The following is a 22,330-nucleotide window of genomic DNA, read 5'->3' on the forward strand; positions in this document are numbered from 1 at the left end:
CGTTGCTATCATCTCTGACTTCCCCACCCTATCTATGAGTTGTTTCTTGCCATTGTTTAATAAGCTACAGTTGCTCACTTTGGATCACAGAGAAAGCCATGCCAAAGTTTGTTGATCGAAAAGCTTCTAGCACTTCTCCCTTATTTTCAATGCCTGTTTGAAAAAATTTGGCAGATTTATGTCCTTAAACAGAAGATGTGGAAGAGATACATTCACCTCTGTTGATCACTGGTGCTTGTAACTTTCCTTTTAACCTTTTTGATAGATGTGAATCATCAGTATAATAACAAGAGATCAAGGGTGAATGCTGACAATAGTAAATGATGCTTCACTTTTGCATTTTAAAAGCCTTGTAAAGCATGTAAAATATACTGATAATAGAGGATATTAGAATAGTTAACCCACCATCTAGCTGTAACAAATTTTTGCATTTTGTCACGTTATCTTCAGAACTTTACCTTTTTCTTTCTCTTACTTTTTGAAGAAATAAAACATCACACACATACTTAGCGGTCCCTGGATATCTCTTTCCAATCTCATTCCCCTTCTCTCTCCGCATAGTTAATAACTTTCATGAATTCAATGGTTATGTGCTTTCACTACATATTCATGAGCTCACAATCATTCCGAAGAATTGTTTTATAGACTTTAAAAGTTAAGCAAAATGATATCATGATGCATCTTTTTTTTTTTTTTTTTTTTTTTTTTTTTGCTAAACATTATAATCTAAGATATATTCATGTGGGTAGATGTAGCTGTACTTCTAACATGCTACTCATTCCAACAGGGAGAAAGTGGTTTACATCATAAAAACTGCTGATGGTAGGTTTGTTAAGTCAAAAAAGAAAAAAAATGTGGGTACAGGAAAAAAAACATGCAGAGAAATGTTTGCTGTTTAGTCTTCTTTTTAAAGTTGAGCATGGTGGTGGGTGGGTAGGAGCACAGAGAGGCTGAGAGAGGAGAAATGAAGTTGAATTCTCATTTTCAGCAAATTGTGAGATGTTTCCGTGATCAGAGGCCCGAGACTTTAGAGTTCTGAGGTCAGGTTAATGTAGTGAGAACGGCAAGGTCCCTACCCATTGATTTGGATGGCCTCTGGCGCTCTTGCTAACTTGCTGTGCGATCTCAGTAAAATCACGACTCCTCTCTGGGCCTTTCGTTTCTCAACAGTAAAATTGGGAATGGAACTAGGTGATCTTTTAAATCCCCTTCTTCACTTAGTTTCTGCAGTTCTTACCTCTTCCCCATCTTTATCCCTCACATTCAGTATGTCAAGATGCCTTCTCTTTTCTCGTTTTAAAATATAGCCTCATTCACTCTATGCCCTCACTTCTCATTGCCAGGGCCACAGCCCACATTCCCACACTCTACTATACTTATCCATTTTAGTCCCACAACTACCCACCTCCCCAGCATGCGCAGGATGACTTCTACCATCCCATGTGTGTACAAAGCTTATTCCCACACTATCCTGCTTTCCTCCCACTTATATACATCTGCCAAGAACATAAAAAGCAAGCCGTCAACTGGGGAGTAATATCAGAACAAGAATATTAAAAAAAAAAGCTCTTACAACTCAATAGTGATAAGATAAATAACCCAATAACAATAGCAAAATGTTGGAATGGACATTTCAATATAAAAAATATGTGGATGACTAATAAGCATGTGAAAAAGTGATTAACATCATAAGTCATTAGCGAAATGCACATTGAAACAATCAGATAAAATGGCCTACCTACTTAGAATGGCCCAAATTAAAAAGACTGATAACATCATTTGTTAGTGAGAATGTGGAGCAACTAGAACTCTCACACACTGTTAGTGGGAATACAAAATATTACAGCCTCTTTGGAAACCAGTTTGGCAGTTTACAAATAAATCTCAATGTTTTTCTGAACTGAGGGTTAGTAACTTTTTCTGATCAATAATAATAAAAATAAAACTAGTTTATATCAAAAGCAATTTATTGATTAATAATTCAAAGTCTAGGTTTTTTTTTTTCTTCAGATATTGCTAAATCAAGGTGTTCAGATGATGTTATCAGAAAGCTATCTTTCCTAAGCTCTGTTTTTATGGGTTGGACTCAATGTCAGGCAGGCTTTCTCCTTGTGGTGGGCACCACAGCTCCAGGCTGTCGTATTCATAACTTCTAGTGCAGTGAAAAGAAATGTCTTCGCTAAGTGTGCTGATGAGGGTCCTAGAACTAATCCTCACTGGCTTAACTTTGACCATGTGGCCATGGCACTGCATAACCCAGTTGGATTGTGCCTGAATTATGTGCTCACTTTTGGAGCTGGGGAGAGAGTCAGCTCCACATAGACTACATAGACTGGGTTCACATGGGTCACATGATTAATGAAGAAGCCAGGGTTTGAGTCCAGGACTGTCTGATTGCCACTTGTTCTTAGCCACTTCTCTACCTGCCTTCAGTGTCAGAAAACAAATGCATGCCGATTACAGAATATTTGAAAAACAGAGAGCTTTCTTTGGCAGCACGTATGCTAACATCAGAAAGATACAGAGAAGATTAGCATGGCCCCTGTGCAAGGATGACATGCAAATTTGTGAAGTGTTCCATATTTTTGAATAGTTAATGAATGGATGCTGAGCTGAACACCTAGGTGATGGGATGATCTGTGCAGCGAATCACCATGGCACATGTTTACCTATATAACAAACCTGCACATGTACCCCTGAACTTAAAATAAAAGTTGAAGAAAAACTAAAAGAAGGGTGGAGGAGGGACTTTATCATTCAAAAATGTCAATGTCATCAGAGAAAAAAAAAGTCATAAAAAATTCATATGGAAATGTTCCCAATGAAAGGAGGCTAAAGACATTTGACAACTAAATGTAATACTTGACCCTAGACTGCATTCTATACTGAAGAAGAAAAGATGGTAAGAAGGATATTACTGACATTACCGGGTCAATTGACAAAGCTGGAATTGAAATAGTAGATTAAAGTATTAATATTAAAACAATTATTAATCAGCAGCCTGTATTGTTAGCAGATTGTGTTGTTTATCATCTTTAATATACAAAACTTTTATTTTTCAAAAAATTAATATTTCAGTTAAATAATATTTTAATGTGCCTATAAAAAAGAAAAATTACAATATTTGGAAAGTAGATGAAAGTATCAAAAAGATTGTTAAAATGACTCAGCGATAACTACTATAGACCTTTTGGTTTATTTTCTTTCAGTTATAAAACTCATACTTTTTTTCCTAAGGTAATTTATTCTGTATGACAGTTTTTTGTTGCCTTGAATCAGCTCTGGTTCTTTTTCAAGGCCCAGATCAAGTTTTCAAACTTCTTCATGTTGAAATATAATACCAGGTGTAACAGAATTCTGTAAACAGACAATCCATGTGTAACTGTTAGCTGTTTTTCCTATTATAGAATGCATTCTAATTTTCCAGCTTCCTCATTGTTTCTCAGAGAGGTGCCCTTATGGCTCATGGGTTCCGAGGCCTCTGGTGAATTGGTTTGAGGATTCTCACGCTCTAGAAGACATCAGAAATACCCAAAGTGCTAATTAAAAATGCACACCTCAGGACTCTACTCCTAGATATTTCAAGGTAGAGTAGGTAGAGAGGGGCTCCAGGAATATTTTAAAATTCAACTTTTCATAAAAATGTACCATTAACACGTATATATCATAAAATACCATGCAGCCATAAAAAACAATGAGAGCATGTCTTTTGTGAGACATAGATGGAGCAGAGGCCATTATTCTTAGCAAACTAATGCAGGAACAGAAAACCAAATGCCACGTGTTCTCTCTTATAAGTGGAAGCTAAATGATAAGAACTTATAAAAACAAATCGGAAAACAACAGACACTGGGATCTACTTGAAGGTGGAGGTTGGGAGGAGGGAGAGAAGCAGAAAAGGTAACTATTGGGTACTGAGCTTCATACCTGGTTGATGAAATAATCTGTATAACAAACCTCCATGATATAAGTTTACCTAAGAACCAAACCTTCACATGTACCCCAAAACCTAAAATAAAAGTTAAAAAAGAAAAAGAATGTTGAGGTCAGTAAAGCCTTTAAGAGGATTAAACAAAATTTACCATTTATACAGAATTGTGCATGAAATCATGAGTACAGCGTGGTGACTTTTCACAAGTGAATATATTCATTGATATTGTTTTATACAGTTGTAATTCATTCATTCTCATTGTTGTATTGGATTTATTTATTTATTTATTTATTTAATTTTTGGGGGATGGGGCTTGCTATGTTGTCCAGGCTGGGCTTGAACTCCTGGGCTGAAATGATCCTCTCAGCCTCCCAAATAGCTGAGATTGTAGGCATGTGCCACAGTGCCCGATTTGCTGGATTAAGGTTTAATTATATATTATACATACATCATTTACTTGTTCATTCTACTGTAAATTGAGATTTGAATTGTGGCCAAGTTTGGGTTCTTATAAATAGTGCTGTTCTGAATATTTTAGTGGTTGTCTTTGGTCTTAGTGCATGCATATTTTCAGCTTGAATTGACACTGTCAGTTTTCCAAAGATAGAACTTCCGTTTGTTTTCACACTTGCAGTATATTCTAGTTGCAGTATATTCTAGGTATTCTAGTTGCTCTATATCCTCACAAACATTTGGCTTTATCTGTCTTTTTCATTTTAGCCAGTCTGTGTAGTTGTGTGCCACTGTGGTTTTACTTTTCATTTCCCTGATGAGGTGAAACAAATTTTCATATATTTATTAGCTGTTTGAATATTGTCTTTGGTGAAAAGTTTATTTAAGCCTTTTGCCCATTTTTCTGGTGGGCTGGCTACCTATTTCTCAAAGATTTTTGGCATTCCTTATATGTTCTATGTTTGAATTATTTGATGACTATACATATGTATGATCAATATTTCTTGTACTCTGTCACTTGCTTTTCAGTCTCTTAATTGCATCTTTTGATTAATAGAAGTTTCTAATTTTAATGTATTACTATTTATCCATTATTCCTTTTGAGGGTAGCACTTTTTCCATCCTGTTTAGGAAATCACTGGCAACATCAAGTCATGCAGATATTCTTCTATATTTTCTGTAAGTTTTTTTGCATAGACATCTTTTTAAAAACAATTATCTAAAAAATTCTGATACAGACAGTTCACATATCACATTTTGCAAAACCTTGCAATTTTCTGCTCTAAGCCTCACAAATCCTTAAAAAGCTATGCACCCTTTCCCCAAGCCAGGGTGCCCATCCTTGACTTCCCTTCTTCAAGGTGGGTTCACCTCACAAGCCCTCATTGTCAGGCTATTGTATTTTCTCGGAGAACTCTACAGCAGGGACACACTCGCAAACTTGCCAGGGCTGGGTGTAAATGAGCGACGGAATAGGGTGGGGACCATGGTGGCTGGTGAACAAATGTCCTGTAGAGCGACAGCAACCACTCAGCCCCAGCTGACTGTTGCCATATGACAATGAGACTCCTGGGCTACAGATCTTCCACGTTTCAAAACAAACCCAAGCATCTGGGTTATGTGGAACATTTCAATTTCTAAATGATGTCAAGCAGTTCAAATTAAAAATTCACTGTGTGGGCCAGAAAAACATAAAGAAGATGTTTGTGGGTTTGCTGTAGTCTACGGTCAAACTCTGTCCCAGGAAAGCAGGCTGCCACTCCAAGTGTGGTCCTGGGAGCAGCAGGAGGAGCATCACCTGTGAAAACATCAGAAATGCAGAACCTCAGCTTTCAAATACTGAAGCAGAATCAGCATTTTATCAATAGCTGTAGGTTATTCATAGGTACAATAAAGTTTCAGAAGCACTAGTCTAGACATATGGTTCTCAACAGTGGCTCAAATTAGAATCATTTGAAGAACTTATTATTAATAAAATGATCTATGGCTATACTATGGACCACAAAAATCTGAATCTCTAGGGATGAAGAAATATTTTTTCTTTTTATTCTTTTATTCTTTTTAATTTTTGTGGGTGCATATTAGGTGTATATATTTATGGAATACATGAGATATTTTGATATAGGTGTATACAATGGGTAATAATCACATCAGGGTACATCACATCGCCTCAAACATTTATCCTTTCTTTTTGTTACAAACAATCCGATTATACTCTTTTAGTTATTTTTAAATGTACAATAAATTATTGTTAACTATAGTCACCCTGTTGTGTTATCAAACACTAGATCTTATTTATTCTATCTAACTGCATTTTTGTACCCACTAACATCCCTACTTTCCCCCAACACACACACCCTTCCCTGCCTCTGGTAACCATCATTCTACTCTTTTTCTTCATGAGTCCAATTGTTTTAATTTTTTTTTTTTTAGCTGGGATGAAGCAATATTTTTAAAAGGCAACCTAGATGATTCAAATAGGCAGCTGGGGTTCAAAAGCACTAATTTAGATCAATCCTTCATTTGTAAGTGGGGAAAGTGAAAACTCACAGAGTGGACAGGTGAAGTGTCTTGCCCAAGGTCATTGAACTCATGTATGGGAAGATCTGATTTGTGCTCATTTTCATTTCTCGTTATTCCCAAGCCAGTGCCTTTTTGCTGCAGTTGCTTTTGCTTCCTCAGGGCAGAACTGAAAAATGATCCTGTTCGACTGTAGCTCATTGCTGCCAGGTTTCCAGCTAAGCTGCTTAGCTTTCAGCATTGAACAGCTAACAAGATTTACTGGATGAAGAGCTGACAGGCCCCTGCTTCTGCCTATTCCAGCTGAAATCCACTTCATTCTTCATGTACATCACCCAAAACAGTGCTAACTGCTCCCACTGTGAAGAAATGGAAGGTCCTCAACTTGGGTGTCAAAATCCCCCTCCATAGACACAGAATGGAGACACAGACTATTAGCAGCAATATGAGAATTTAGGTTCAACATTAACCAGAAGTGAGTGTGACTGCTCCACCCCATTGCATTCTTGAGCTGTATCATTAGAAGCACAGATCCAGTATGCAAAACTTGGTAGGCCTCTTTGGCTCTGATGCACAATTTTACAAGCAAATTCAACGAGCGACTCACAAATAGTGGTTGAGCCAAGGTTCTCTAACTCTGCTTTTCAGGACCAGGTAATACTTATCACATTCTGACTCCATAGTACAGTTCTTGAACAGGTTTATGGAAAAAAAGGACAGAATCCATCAACTAAAATTAATGTGTGAAGGACTTGAGTTTCCTTGTTGTGTTTTGGGGATGCCATAAAGGAGACCCATGCTCTACAGCAATGTTTTTGACATTTCCCTCTGTATCTACTTCATTATGCTTTATAGGCTCACCATCTTCTCTCTTTTCAACTCTCTGCCATCAAAGTTTCCTCCTACCCAGCCCTAGCCTGTGTCTTGATCTTCTTTCTTCTTCTTTTTACTCCACTTCTACCGTTGTGAAGACAGTACTTTTCAGAGAGTTGGGAAGAAAGAGAGTCCTGACAGGACCCTATTTAATGGTCAGACAGAAGGACAGTTGGGGACAATTATACATGTCAGGGTCATTACAACCACATCCCAATTGTCTCCCTAATGATGCCAATGTCTGTCTCCATTCCAGCCCTTCCATTATCTGCCCCTATTGAACCTTAAGCCTTGCTGTAGTCAGATCTGTGATGACTTGTGTAGCCTCAATGTATATTGAGCACCTTCAGTGTTCTAAGCCATGAGACTTAGTTTGATATGTGAATAGGGATCTGCTTTTTAATAAGATGGGCATACCCAGGTTGATGCTGGATTGAGATGGCATGTATGACAGTTCTTTGATAATAGCTTAGATAATTGCAAGGCAATGGTGATAACAATTAGAATTCTTCCATGCCACTAATCGTGGAAAAAAGTTGTCACTTGACAAAAACTGCAGCCTTGCTTATAACTTGCTTCCAACTTCCTCACACTCTTAAGATGACCTTTTATTTCATCTTCTACAGGTAAAGAAACTCCTTCCAAGGATCCAACTATATCGAGTGAGTGTATAGCCTCATCTGAATACAAGGAAAAATGTTTTCTACCACAGAACATGAATCCAGGTATCCAAATCCCAAAGACAAGCCCTATTCTTCCATGCTGAGTATTGCAGTAACCTCTTTATCTCTCCCATCTAAAGAGCCCCTCCCTCTTTCCCTCTTGATGAAAAGATTTTTACTATGCTATTTGCTTGCTCACAAATCTTCTGTTGCACTCCATTGCCTACAAAATTAATTTTAACTTTCTCAATCTGTCACTCAAAGCTCTTCACAATCTGGCACTTATTAGGAGCTCCATACTTATTTGCTTTGTTAAAGAAAGTATATCATAACTTAAGATTTGAAGGTGTTGAGAGATAGGGGTAATTAAAATATTTATATTCAACATGGTACGTCAAAGAGTTGTTCATACATTGTTGCTGCTCAGAAAATCTTTGATGAATAAACACATGGGCAGCACGCGGTGGCTCTTGCCTGTAATCCCAGCACTTTGGTAGGCTGAGATGGGAGGATCACTTGAGCCCAGGAGTTGGGGCCTAGCCTGGGCAACAGAGTGAGACCTCATCTCTAAAAAAAAAAAAAAAAAAAATCAGAAAATTAGCCAGACATAGTGGCATATGCTTGCAGTCCCAGCTACTTGAAAGGCTGAGATGGGAGGACTGCCTGAGCCTGGGAGGTCGAGGCTGCAGTAAGCTGTAATTGCACCACTGTACTCCAGCCTGGGTAACAGAGTGAGACCTTTCCTCAAAATAAATAAATAAATGAATACATGAATGGCTGAATGAATATGTGGAGGCCACTTTTACATTCTATATGATACCCAACATAGTACTTTATATGTAGTAGGTTCTGAGTGAATATTTGTTAAATAAGTGAATAACTAAATGAATATGTGAAGTGAGATTGGCTTGAGCAGAAGGGCATCTGTACGAATCTTTCAGAAGCAGAAAAAGTTTTGAAATTAATGTGAAAAAAATCTTATTCTTAATACACAACTCTCACAAAATCCCCTTTGAAAGACATTGATGAAGCCTGCAAAGAGAAAGTTGTCATCAGAGGAAAGGTGCATCTCAGCTGAACTCTGTACCAGAAACTCTGAGGACAAACCTGTAGAAGACTTGATTTCTGTTGTATGGTAGATGGGACCATTTTAGAGGGCAATTCACATGCCAAATGATCCTCACATGCTTTTCTCATTTTTGCTTGTCCATTGCTAGGTGGAAGCGCCCAAATCTCCATTTAGCTGATGGGAAACAGAGTGTCAGAGAGGGAAATAACTTCACCACAGCACAGTTAACACATGATGAGGAAGGGCCTTGTTCAAAACCACGATGCTCCTTCACCCTCCAAAAATGTAGCTCTCCCTGTAACACAAAATATAGACTTGTGAAAAAGACTATAAATATTTAAAGGATCTAGACCATGTAAATAGATATTATATACATGTCATACCAGGTTCTTTCTTTTCCCAAATTCGGACAAGATCGGGTGTGTTCAGGGTGGTATAGCTGTAGGCCTGATTTCAAATTCTGTCAAACTTCTTGGTTGACAATGAGAAAAACTTTGCCCTTTGTTTCTTGATATTGTGTCAATCTGCTTATCTGTCTGTCAGCTTGGACCACCCCCGAAAAAACCTGAATTACCATCTGTTGTTTCATGAACTCTGTAGAGTCAGCATTTTGCCTTATCAATGCATGAAAGCCAGTGAACAAAGGGTATCTGTAGGTGAAACTGAACTGACCTCGGGCTGAACTTGTCCATCTTTCAGCATTTTCCACCCTGATGCTGTTTCCAGAAAGGTCACGGAGTAAGAAGGGGAGATGGCTGTAGCTGCCAACTTCTCCTTAATGCAGTGCAGTTGCAGACAGAATCAGTCAGACATATTATCACAATTACAGAACTGACTTTGAGAAGGATTAGTCTGTGGCACAATCCACTTCATGAAAACTATATTGAGCTTGACTTCCTCCCTGCTCTAGTGATGCAGAGGGCACTACAGGATCCCACTGTGGGCCCAGAAGTTCTGCCCTAAGTATCAGTTCTCACGGTTGAGATCTCAAGAGCAGTCTGCTTATTTAAGTCCAGGTCTTTTGAGTTCCATATACATGGATTCATGTGCATGGCAAGGAGATTCACACCAAAGGCCCTGACTGTCAGTCAGCAGGGGCTACTCTAAGAGATTTGAATGGGTATTTTGGATCAGATGTTGGAAGGATGGATGAGATGGGTTTTGTAGAAAGGAATCATAGAATCAGTCATTGCCAAGGTTAATAGTCATGATCACCTAAGGGCAGCCAGCCATGAGCAGTACTTGCTGGTGATGGGGAGGTGAGGAGGGGCAACAACTAATGCTTAATGTGTTTATTGAATATTTAACATGTACCAGGCACTGAGTAAAAAGATTTATATGCACGATGTTATTTAGGAAGAATTTTTTTTTCCCCCTTGAGACAGGGTCTTGTTCCATCGCCCAGGCTGGAGTGCAGTGGTGTGATGTTGACTCACTGTGACCTCAGCCTCCTGTGCTCAAGCCATCCTCCTATCTCAGCCTCTGAGTAACTGGGCTACAGGCATGCACCACCATGCCCAGGTCACCATGTCTGGCTAATTTTTTTTTTTTCTTTTTTGTCAGAAGACAGGGTTTTGGCATGTTGCCCAGGCTGGTCTTGAATTCCTGAGCTTAAGCTCTCCTCCTCTCTTGACCTCCCAAACTGCTGGGACTACAGGCATGAGTCACTGCGCCCAGTCTAGTAAACATCTTAAAACCCCTGTGGGATAGGTACCATAAAAGCCATTTTGCTAAAGGGAAAAGCCATGCACAGAGAGGCGATTAATTGTTTAAGGTGGCACAGTTATTGAGGGGCAGAGCCCAGTCTTGAGCTGGAGCCTGCATGACCCCTCCCTGGGCTTCATCTTTGTGCCGTACCTCCTCCTAGAGCTCAGCATGCCATGAGGCTACCAGATGGAGGCCTGGATGGATGGGGGCTGCTGAAGAAAAAGAGATTGCATGAGATTAGAGGACAAGCCTAGGAGGAACTGAGTGGAACAAACACCCACGTGAAGTTTACATCAAAATCAGGTCATTTGGGAATGTCGTAGAAGAGCTCATTTGCAGCCACAGCATTTTCACGACTTCTAGGTTAAAGATAAGCCTTTTAAAGGTAGAAGTCCACAGCTGCTTTGTGGACTCAGATCAGCATGATAGGGGTCATCTCTAATGTACTCAGGAATTTGAAACGGTCCTGGCAAGTTGAGGCTGGAAGTGAGACCTCTGTGATGATCTATTCCAATGCCTTCTCGGTTTATTGGTTTATTGTGTTGAATAATTGTTAACAGGATTGCTGCTTACTGTCTAAAGAAGACACATTGCAAAGTGCAATTATACAATGAACCTCCTCAGTGTGACTTTTCTCGACAACACTATCCAAAGGACTTCAAGCACTCCATCTCTCTGTCTCTTGACCCCATTAATTTTTTTTCATAGCACTCTTCTCCATCTGAAACTATTGTGTTTGTGGAATTTCTTGCGTAGTTACTCACTTACCAAGAAGAATACAAGCTCCATCAGAACAGGGACTGTCTGTTTTGTTCTCTGCTGAGAAGCCCGTAAAACAGCTTCTGGCTCACAGAAAGCTCTCAATGAGTATCTGTTAAATGAATGTGCATTTTGGAGAAATTAAAGGTAGACTTTAATACATTAACTAATTACCCTGACAAACATTAATAATTGCAGTATCAGAAAAAACAGATTAGAGAAAATGTGTTTATGTGTAATGTGTTTATGTTTATGTGTATGTGTTTATGTGTAATGCACAAAGTATATGTCTATTACCTAAGACAATTTGACATATAAGTACATTTCCTTAAATATGAGTAAAGTCCTATTGATTCTAAACTTTCACAAGTTATTCACAGGGAGTGATGTATGTCCTAGCTGGTCCTGTGTCAGCACCATCACATCAGTGACAGGCAGTGTAGGAATAAACCCTGTGCAAAGCAGAAATAACCAACGTGAGTGCATCAACTCTTGCGATTCCAGAGCCCTTCTGGGTTCAGTATGTGTTTTTCCTCTAGGGAGGACCATTTAAAGGGGTGCTCCAAGGAGTGTTAAGACCACTCTCATCTGTAACTAATGAGGACACCAGTTGAGGGTTCAGGTATACATGTAGGGGAAACACTGCGGGTTTATCTAACTCTTTCTTCCTTTTTATTCTATTTCCAGCCTGATCCTTCTCTCTCTGTTCTCTTTAAGACCTGACACTCTCCTTCTGTGTAAAGAGCCGCTCCAGGAGGTGTGTAAATGGACCCCTGCAGGAAGCTGCTCGGAGGCGGCTCTGGGCGCTGGAGAATGAGGACCAGGAGGTGCGCATGCTGTTTAAGGTGAGCATGAAGGAAACAGGTGAATGCTGAGTGCTGACTGTGTCCGTCTGCTACAGGAACCGTAACACCTAAGACAGCATCTGGAACAAAGTAGGCCCTCGGAAAAAACATCTAATAGGTAGACTGAATGAATGAAAGATTCCGTGCACATTCTCCACACAGGAGTGGAGAGGAATGGGCAGGAGCTCTGAATGGGGTAACTTGGAGTTGCTGAGTCAGAGAAAATTTGGTTTTAAATCTTCTGTTAGTTGTGTGATCTTTGACAAGTTACTTAACCTATATAGAATGGTAATTGTTATAATACCTACCTCATTAAGCATACTTTTTTCCTAATGTGGTAATTTCAAATTCTTCTTTTTTTACTGTGATACAATATACATAACATACAATTTTCCATTTTAATCATTTTTTAAGTGTACAATTCACTATGGCACTAAGTACATTCACAATCTATCCACCTCCAGAACTTTTTCATCATCTCAAACTGAAATTTCACATCTATTAAACAATAACTCCCACTATCCCCATGTCTCAGCTCCTGGTAACCACTAAGTATATATTTTTAAAGTACCGAGATTGCCAGTTAAAAAACAATACCTTATAAATACTTGGGTGAGAGGAGAAAAAAACAATAAAGTAAATAAACCAATTTCTCATCTTTCATAGTAGGTAGATAATATCTTCATTTGTTAAAACCAAGAAAGAAGGGTATGATCAAATTATTTACAGTTTAGGATGTACTAAGGGGGAGAACTAAAGTCAGAAATGGAAAAAAATTGTTTCGACTAGAGGTAGGGAAAGGATAATACTACTTTAAATAATAAACTAATATGTTCTAGTTACTTTTTACAGTTTCTGCAGGAATCTGGTACAAACTGGAAGAGAAAGGTGGTCTAAATGTCACACAGCAGAAAAAGATAATGTCTGGTTTTTCAGGGGGAAAACATGAGATGGTATCAGTAGAGAGCTTGGCATTGTGTTTGGTGATATGTGTTCCATAAATAGTAGCTATGTTTTTTTGAATTTCATTTTTTTTTTTAATACCTGGAATTCAGGAACTGGGAGACATTAGCTGCTATTGGTACTGTAGATTTTCCTTTATTTTGAGTCTCATTTGGTATGGCAGGAGCAGGGTTGATTGAGAGAGCTGGTCTGCTGGGCTGAAGCTTGAGTCAGACAAACTTGTGGGCTAAAGTTGAGGTCTGGAGTCAGCTAGATCTGAAATCTAATCAAGGCTCTCTGCAATATACTCCCTGAAGGTGACCTTGGACATTTTTTTTTTTTTTAATTTTATTTAATTTTATTTTTTTTAAAATTTATTTATTATTATTAAACTTCAAGTTGTAGGGTACATGTGCACAACGTGCAGGTTTGCTACATATGTATACTTGTGCCATGTTGGTGTGCTGCACCCATCAACTCGTCATTTACATCAGGTATAACTCCCAATGCAATCCCTCCCCCCTCCCCCCTCCCCATGATAGGCCCCAGTGTGTGATGTTCCCCTTCCCGAGTCCAAGTGATCTCATTGTTCAGTTCCCACCTACGAGTGAGAACATGCGGTGTTTGGTTTTCTGTTCTTGTGATAGTTTGCTAAGAATGATGGTTTCCAGCTGCATCCATGTCCCTACAAAGGACACAAACTCATCCTTTTTTATGGCTGCATAGTATTCCATGGTGTATATGTGCCACATTTTCTTAATCCAATCTGTCACTGATGGACATTTGGGTTGATTCCAAGTCTTTGCTATTGTGAATAGTGCTGCAATAAACATACGTGTGCATGTGTTCTTATAGCAGCATAATTTATAATCCTTTGGGTATATACCCAGTAATGGGATGGCTGGGTCATATGGTACATCTAGTTCTAGATCCTTGAGGAATCGCCATACTGTTTTCCATAATGGTTGAACTAGTTTACAATCCCACCAACAGTGTAAAAGTGTTCCTATTTCTCCACATCCTCTCCAGCACCTGTTGTTGCCTGACTTTTTAATGATCGCCATTCTAACTGGTGTGAGATGGTATCTCATTGTGGTTTTGATTTGCATTTCTCTGATGGCCAGTGATGATGAGCATTTTTTCATGTGTCTGTTGGCTGTATGAATGTCTTCTTTTGAGAAATGTCTGTTCATATCCTTTGCCCACTTTTTGATGGGGTTGTTTGTTTTTTTCTTGTAAATTTGTTTGAGTTCTTTGTAGGTTCTGGATATTAGCCCTTTGTCAGATGAGTAGATTGCAAAAATTTTCTCCCATTCTGTAGGTTGCCTGCTCACTCTGATGGTAGTTTCTTTTGCTGTGCAGAAGCTCTTTAGTTTGATGAGATCCCATTTGTCAATTTTGGCTTTTGCTGCCGTTGCTTTTGGTGTTTTAGACATGAAGTCTTTGCCCATGCCTATGTCCTGAATGGTACTACCTAGGTTTTCCTCTAGGATTTTTATGGTATTAGGTCTAACATTTAAGTCTCTAATCCATCTTGAATTAATTTTCGTATAAGGAGTAAGGAAAGGATCCAGTTTCAGCTTTCTACTTATGGCTAGCCAGTTTTCCCAGCACCATTTATTAAATAGGGAATCCTTTCCCCATTTCTTGTTTCTCTCAGGTTTGTCAAAGATCAGATGGCTGTAGATGTGTGGTATTATTTCTGAGGACTCTGTTCTGTTCCATTGGTCTATATCTCTGTTTTGGTACCAGTACCATGCTGTTTTGGTTACTGTAGCCTTGTAGTATAGTTTGAAGTCAGGTAGCGTGATGCCTCCAGCTTTGTTCTTTTGACTTAGGATTGTCTTGGAGATGCGGGCTCTTTTTTGGTTCCATATGAACTTTAAAGCAGTTTTTTCCAATTCTGTGAAGAAGCTCATTGGTAGCTTGATGGGGATGGCATTGAATCTATAAATTACCTTGGGCAGTATGGCCATTTTCACGATATTGATTCTTCCTATCCATGAGCATGGTATGTTCTTCCATTTGTTTGTGTCCTCTTTGATTTCACTGAGCAGTGGTTTGTAGTTCTCCTTGAAGAGGTCCTTTACATCCCTTGTAAGTTGGATTCCTAGGTATTTTATTCTCTTTGAAGCAATTGTGAATGGAAGTTCATTCCTGATTTGGCTCTCTGTTTGACTGTCACTGGTGTATAAGAATGCTTGTGATTTTTGCACATTAATTTTGTATCCTGAGACTTTGCTGAAGTTGCTGATCAGCTTAAGGAGATTTTGGGCTGAGACAATGGGGTTTTCTAAATATACAATCATGTCGTCTGCAAACAGGGACAATTTGACTTCTTCTTTTCCTAACTGAATCCCCTTGATTTCTTTCTCTTGCCTGATTGCCCTAGCCAGAACTTCCAACACTATGTTGAATAGGAGTGGTGAGAGAGGGCATCCCTGTCTTGTGCCAGTTTTCAAAGGGAATTTTTCCAGTTTTTGCCCATTCAGTATGATATTGGCTGTGGGTTTGTCATAAATAGCTCTTATTATTTTGAGGTACGTTCCATCAATACCGAATTTATTGAGCGTTTTTAGCATGAAGGGCTGTTGAATTTTGTCAAAAGCCTTTTCTGCATCGATTGAGATAATGATGTGGTTCTTGTCTTTGGTTCTGTTTATATGCTGGATTATGTTTATTGATTTGCGAATGTTGAACCAGCCTTGCATCCCAGGGATGAAGCCCACTTGATCATGGTGGATAAGCTTTTTGATGTGCTGCTGAATCCGGTTTGCCAGTATTTTATTGAGGATTTTTGCATCGATGTTCATCAGGGATATTGGTCTAAAATTCTCTTTTTTTGTTGTGTCTCTGCCAGGCTTTGGTATCAGGATGATGTTGGCCTCATAAAATGAGTTAGGGAGGATTCCCTCTTTTTCTATTGATTGGAATAGTTTCAGAAGGAATGGTACCAGCTCCTCCTTGTACCTCTGGTAGAATTCAGCTGTGAATCCATCTGGTCCTGGACTTTTTTTGGTTGGTAGGCTATTAATTATTGCCTCAATTTCAGAGCCTACTATTGGTCTATTCAGGGATTCAACTTCTTCCTGGTTTAGTCTTGGAAGAGTGTAAGTGTCCAGGAAATTATCCATTTCTTCTAGATTTTCCAGTTTATTTGCATAGAGGTGTTTATAGTATTCTCTGATGGTAGTTTGTATTTCTGTGGGGTCGGTGGTGATATCCCCTTTATCATTTTTAATTGCGTCGATTTGATTCTTCTCTCTTTTCTTCTTTATTAGTCTTGCTAGTGGTCTGTCAATTTTGTTGATCTTTTCAAAAAACCAACTCCTGGATTGATTGATTTTTTGGAGGGTTTTTTGTGTCTCTATCTCCTTCAGTTCTGCTCTGATCTTAGTTATTTCTTGCCTTCTGCTAGCTTTCGAATGTGTTTGCTCTTGCTTCTCTAGTTCTTTTAATTGTGATGTTAGAGTGTCAATTTTAGATCTTTCCTGCTTTCTCTTGTGGGCATTTAGTGCTATAAATTTCCCTCTACACACTGCTTTAAATGTGTCCCAGAGATTCTGGTATGTTGTATCTTTGTTCTCATTGGTTTCAAAGAACATCTTTATTTCTGCCTTCATTTCGTTATGTACCCAGTAGTCATTCAGGAGCAGGTTGTTCAGTTTCCATGTAGTTGAGCGGTTTTGATTGAGTTTCTTAGTCCTGAGTTCTAATTTGATTGCACTGTGGTCTGAGAGACAGTTTGTTATAATTTCTGTTCTTGCACATTTGCTGAGGAGTGCTTTACTTCCGATTACGTGGTCAATTTTGGAGTAAGTACGATGTGGTGCTGAGAAGAATGTATATTCTGTTGATTTGGGGTGGAGAGTTCTATAGATGTCTATTAGGTCTGCTTGCTGCAGAGATGAGTTCAATTCCTGGATATCCTTGTTAACTTTCTGTCTCGTTGATCTGTCTAATGTTGACAGTGGAGTGTTGAAGTCTCGCATTATTATTGTATGGGAGTCTAAGTCTCTTTGTAAGTCTCTAAGGACTTGCTTTATGAATCTGGGTGCTCCTGTATTGGGTGCATATATATTTAGGATAGTTAGCTCTTCCTGTTTAATTGATCCCTTTACCATTATGTAATGGCCTTCTTTGTCTCTTTTGATCTTTGATGGTTTAAAGTCTGTTTTATCAGAGACTAGTATTGCAACCCCCGCTTTTTTGTGTTCTCCATTTGCTTGGTAAATCTTCCTCCATCCCTTTATTTTGAGCCTATGTATGTCTCTGCGTGTGAGATGGGTCTCCTGAATACAGCAGACTGATGGGTCTTGACTCTTTATCCAGTTTGCCAGTCTGTGTCTTTTAATTGGAGCATTTAGTCCATTTACATTTAAGGTTAAGATTGTTATGTGTAAACTTGATCCTGCCATTATGATATTAACTGGTTATTTTGCTCGTTAGTTGATGCAGTTTCTTCCTAGCCTTGATGGTCTTTACATTTTGGCATGTTTTTGCAATGGCTGGTACCGGTTGTTCCTTTCCATGTTTAGTGCTTCCTTCAGGGTCTCTTGTAAGGCAGGCCTAGTGGTGACAAAATCTCTAAGCATTTGCTTATCTGTAAAGGATTTTATTTCTCCTTCACTTATGAAACTTAGTTTGGCTGGATATAAAATTCTGGGTTTAAAATTCTTTTCTTTAAGAATGTTGAATATTGGCCCCCACTCTCTTCTGGCTTGAAGAGTTTCTGCCGAGAGATCTGCTGTTAGTCTGATGGGCTTCCCTTTGTGGGTAACCCGACCTTTCTCTCTGGCTGCCCTTAAGATTTTTTCCTTCATTTCAACTTTGGTGAATCTGGCAATTATGTGTCTTGGAGTTGCTCTTCTCGAGGAGTATCTTTGTGGCGTTCTCTGTATTTCCTGGATTTGAATGTTGGCCTGCCCTGCTAGGTTGGGGAAGTTCTCCTGGATGATATCCTGAAGAGTGTTTTCCAACTTGGTTCCATTTTCCCCGTCACTTTCAGGCACCCCAATCAGACGTAGATTTGGTCTTTTTACATAATCCCATACTTCTTGCAGGCTTTGTTCATTTCTTTTTCTTCTTTTTTCTTTTGGTTTCTCTTCTCGCTTCATTTCATTCATTTGATCCTCCATCGCTGACATTCTTTCTTCCAGTTGATCGAGACGGTTACTGAAGCTTGTGCATTTGTCACATATTTCTCGTGCCATGGTTTTCGTCTCTTTCATTTCGTTTGTGAGCTTCTCTGCATTAATTACTCTAGCCATCAATTCTTCCACTTTTTTTTCAAGATTTTTAGTTTCTTTGCGCTGGGTACGTAATTCCTCCTTTAGCTCTGAGAAATTTGATGGACTGAAGCCTTCTTCTCTCATCTCGTCGAAGTCATTCTCCGTCCAGCTTTGATCCGTTGCTGGCGATGAGCTGCGCTCCTTTGCCGGGGGAGATGCGCTCTTATTTTTTGAATTTCCAGCTTTTCTGCCCTGCTTTTTCCCCATCTTTGTGGTTTTATCTGCCTCTGGTCTTTGATGATGGTGATGTACTGATGGGGTTTTGGTGTAGGTGTCCTTCCTGTTTGATAGCTTTCCTTCTAACAGTCAGGATCCTCAGCTGTAGGTTGTAGCTGTAGGAGATTGCTTGAGGTCCACTCCAGACCCTGTTTGCCTGGGTATCAGCAGCAGAGGCTGCAGAAGATAGAATATTTCTGAACAGCGAGTGTACCTGTCTGATTCTTGCTTTGGAATCTTCCTCTCAGGGGTGTACTCCACCCTGTGAGGTGTGGGGTGTCAGACTGCCCCTAGTGGGGGATGTCTCCCAGTTAGGCTACTCAGGGGTCAGGGACCCACTTGAGCAGGGAGTCTGTCCCTTCTCAGATCTCAACCTCCGTGTTGGGAGATCCACTGCTCTCTTCAAAGCTGTCAGACAGAGTCGTTTGCGTCTGCAGAGCTGCTGCGTTTGTTATTATTTACTGTGCCCTGTCCCCAGAGGTGGAGTCTACAGAGACAGGCAGGTTTCCTTGAGCTGCTGTGAGCTCCACCCAGTTCGAGCTTCCCAGCAGCTTTGTTTACCTACTTAAGCCTCAGCAATGGCGGGCGCCCCTCCCCCAGCCTCGCTGCTGCCTTGCCGGTAGATCACAGACTGCTGTGCTAGCAATGAGGGAGGCTCCGTGGGTGTGGGCCACTCCCGGCCAGGTGTGGGATATGATCTCCTGGTGTGCCTGTCTGCTTAAAGCGCAGTATTGGGGTGGGAGTTACCCGATTTTCCAGGTGTTGTGTGTCTCAGTTCCCCTGGCTAGGAAAAGGGATTCCCTTCCCCCTTGCGCTTTCCAGGTGAGGCAATGCCTCGCCCTGCTTCAGCTCTCGCTGGTCGGGCTGCAGCAGCTGACCAGCACCGATCGTCTGGCACTCCCCAGTGAGATGAACCCAGTACCTCAGTTGAAAATGCAGAAATCGCCGGTCTTCTGTGTCGCTCGCGCTGGGAGTTGGAGACTGGAGCTGTTCCTATTCGGCCATCTTGCTCCGCCCCCCCGACCTTGGACAATTTGCTTAACGTCCCTGTGCCTTGGCCCCCTTGAATATACAACAGGGATAAGGTCATTTTTCATTAGATCTAAGATGACACTGATTATAAAATGCACTGTTATTTTATGTAACTCCAAGAAAGAAAACAAATGCTTCCAATTAGGGTTGATGACACACTTCCTTATCTTTTAGTTCAGAAGTGGTTAAATGTGATCAAAGCACATTTTGGAATGGACTAAATACTGTCATTGCGTTCTCTTCATAGGACTTTTGTTGGAGTTAAATGACATATTGCTCATAAAGCTCTGGGTGAAGTGCCAGGGATGTAGTAAATTCTCTCTAAGTTGATTTTTACCTAGTACCCCTTCCCTAATGATGGATCTGGGGCCTCCTGGGGTTTGGTATGGCAGAAGGAATCCCAGGGTTCTGATTTTACTGAACTGGGGCTTTTCTTCTGGATTCTTCTATCTTCTTCTGCTTCTAAGTTTCCCTCATGATAGGGCTCCTGGAGTTGGTACTGATGACAGCACCTGACCTGGTGGAGGGATGTTCTGACCATTACTTGTTATAGTCAACTCCAGAGGCTTGAACAAACAACAGATGTAAGGGAAAACTAAGTCTGGGCAGTGATTCAGACCTGCTTTTTTTTTTAGGTATTTAAAAAAAACCCATGCTGGGCGCGGTGGCTCACGCCTGTAATCCCAACACTATGGGAGGCCAAGGTGGGTGGATCATGAGGTTAGGAGATCAAGACCATCCTGGCCAACATGGTGAAACCCTGTCTCTACTAAAATACAAAAAATTAGCTGGATGTGGTGGCGGGTGCCTGTAATCCCAGAGGCTGAGGCAGGGGAATCGCTTGAACCTGGGAGGCAGAGGTTGCAGTGAGCCGAGATTGCGCCACTGTACTTCACTCCAGCCTGGCGACAGAGCGAGATTCTAAAAAACAAACAAGCAAACTAACAAAGAAACAAACAAAAACAAACCCAAGAGGCTTATAGTCCTCTCGCTCTCCTTATGAGCATATAAGTTGGAATGCCTTCCTGGGGGACAGTTGGGTGACTGCATTTTAGGATTGAAAATGTGCATATCCTTGCATTTCCAATTGCACTTCTTAGAATTACTTGTGTTAAAACAATTAAGAATGTGCACAAAAGATTTAGCTATAAAGATGTTTATCACAGTACCATTTAGGATTTTAAAGAATGTGAAACAACCCAAACGTAAAACCATAAGGAAATGATAATAATGCATTATGTTAATGCAACAATGGCATATGTAACCATTAAGAATGGTGTAAACTATGTGATGACATGAAAGATGCTCTGCAAAATATTGTTTAGCAGCAAAAAAAGATTGCAAAATAATTTATGCAATGTGATTCTATGTATGTGAAATAGTTGTATGGAAACTTGTGTAGGAAAAAAGATTCAAAGTTATTACATGAAGGTGCTAACATTGATGATCTTTAGGGGTGAGGACTGGGATGATTATTTTTGTGTGTTTTGGTTTTTCTGTTTTCAGCTTTATATTAATAAAAATAATCATTAGTCATAGACTCACAATCAAATTTGCTTTCAAGATGCCTTCTATGAATCATCCTCCTTTATCCTCCCACATACACTTTTTTTTTTTTTTTTAACACAAAAAGTAGCATTCTCTGCACATAGTTCTATTCCCTGGCTTCTTTTTGCTGCTGCTGTATAGCAGTATTATATCTGGAGCCTATATCAGTACACAAAGAGCTTCTTTCTTCTTTTCTGTGGCTGTATAATACAGTATTTCACTTTATGGATAAATTGTACTCTATTTTAGCCAATCTCTTATTGATGAATATTTAAGTTGTTTCCATTTTTTGGTGATGTAAAAATCAATGCCATAATCAAGAAGTTCATACAGAGTATTTGGTCTATATACGAGCTTGCTAATGGGACACTTCTGTCATCCCAGGCTGACTTATTGTTTTCTTTACGTAGGACCTCTCAGCAAGGTTGGTCAGTATCCAGTCTCAGAGGTCCCAGTTTCTCATCACCTTCAAGACTATGGAGGAAATTTGGAAGTTCTCCACGTACCTTAATTTAGGTATGATACAAAGCCAGCAGGTGGAGGATGACCTCCTCCACAGTTTAGCCAACTTGCAGGGCTTGACATTAAGGAATTGGTGTGGCTCTGGTAATTAAGAGAAATAGAGCCTTAAAAAAGATGATTAACTTTTGAAATATCACAAAATGCCTCAAACTAAATCTAAAGCAAATATTAACTATTATTCTAAAATGCCATATGAAGAAGTTTGCTTTTTTTGTGTCCAGGGAGATCCTTTTTTATTAGATAACCAGTCAACTGGAAAACAGTTATTGGTCATCTACTAAGTTCAAAGTACTGAAATAGATGTGAACCTGGTGCTAGTGTGTGTGTTTTAAACTATAGGGAATTAATCTTGAGTAAGATCAAAGTAGCTGCTCAACATAGTAAATAGCAAATTTCCAGATGTGTTATCACATGTATTTGGAAAAGAGTTAAAGAAAGAAATAGGGAAATTATCTGTTTAT

General features: G+C 39.7%; 1 protein-coding gene and 1 non-coding gene across 2 annotated transcripts in view; both read left to right on the top strand.

The window, feature by feature from the left end:
- Nucleotides 1-22,330, top strand: part of SH3TC2 (SH3 domain and tetratricopeptide repeats 2) — a 68,105-nt gene that overhangs the window by 2,848 nt on the left and 42,927 nt on the right. Inside the window, exons 2-4 of the mRNA XM_008014923.3 lie at nucleotides 7,903-8,001; nucleotides 12,191-12,318; nucleotides 21,758-21,863. Of these exons, the coding sequence (XP_008013114.3) occupies nucleotides 7,903-8,001; nucleotides 12,191-12,318; nucleotides 21,758-21,863 (333 nt within the window). The remainder of the gene's footprint in view (nucleotides 1-7,902; nucleotides 8,002-12,190; nucleotides 12,319-21,757; nucleotides 21,864-22,330) is intronic.
- On the top strand, nucleotides 2,481-2,587 carry LOC119618448 (U6 spliceosomal RNA). The gene has a single exon (XR_005234745.1). It is a non-coding gene; the product is annotated as a U6 spliceosomal RNA (small nuclear RNA).

The sequence above is a fragment of the Chlorocebus sabaeus genome, chromosome 23 (assembly GCF_047675955.1).
Source record: "Chlorocebus sabaeus isolate Y175 chromosome 23, mChlSab1.0.hap1, whole genome shotgun sequence".
NCBI classification, from domain to species: domain Eukaryota; kingdom Metazoa; phylum Chordata; class Mammalia; order Primates; family Cercopithecidae; genus Chlorocebus; species Chlorocebus sabaeus.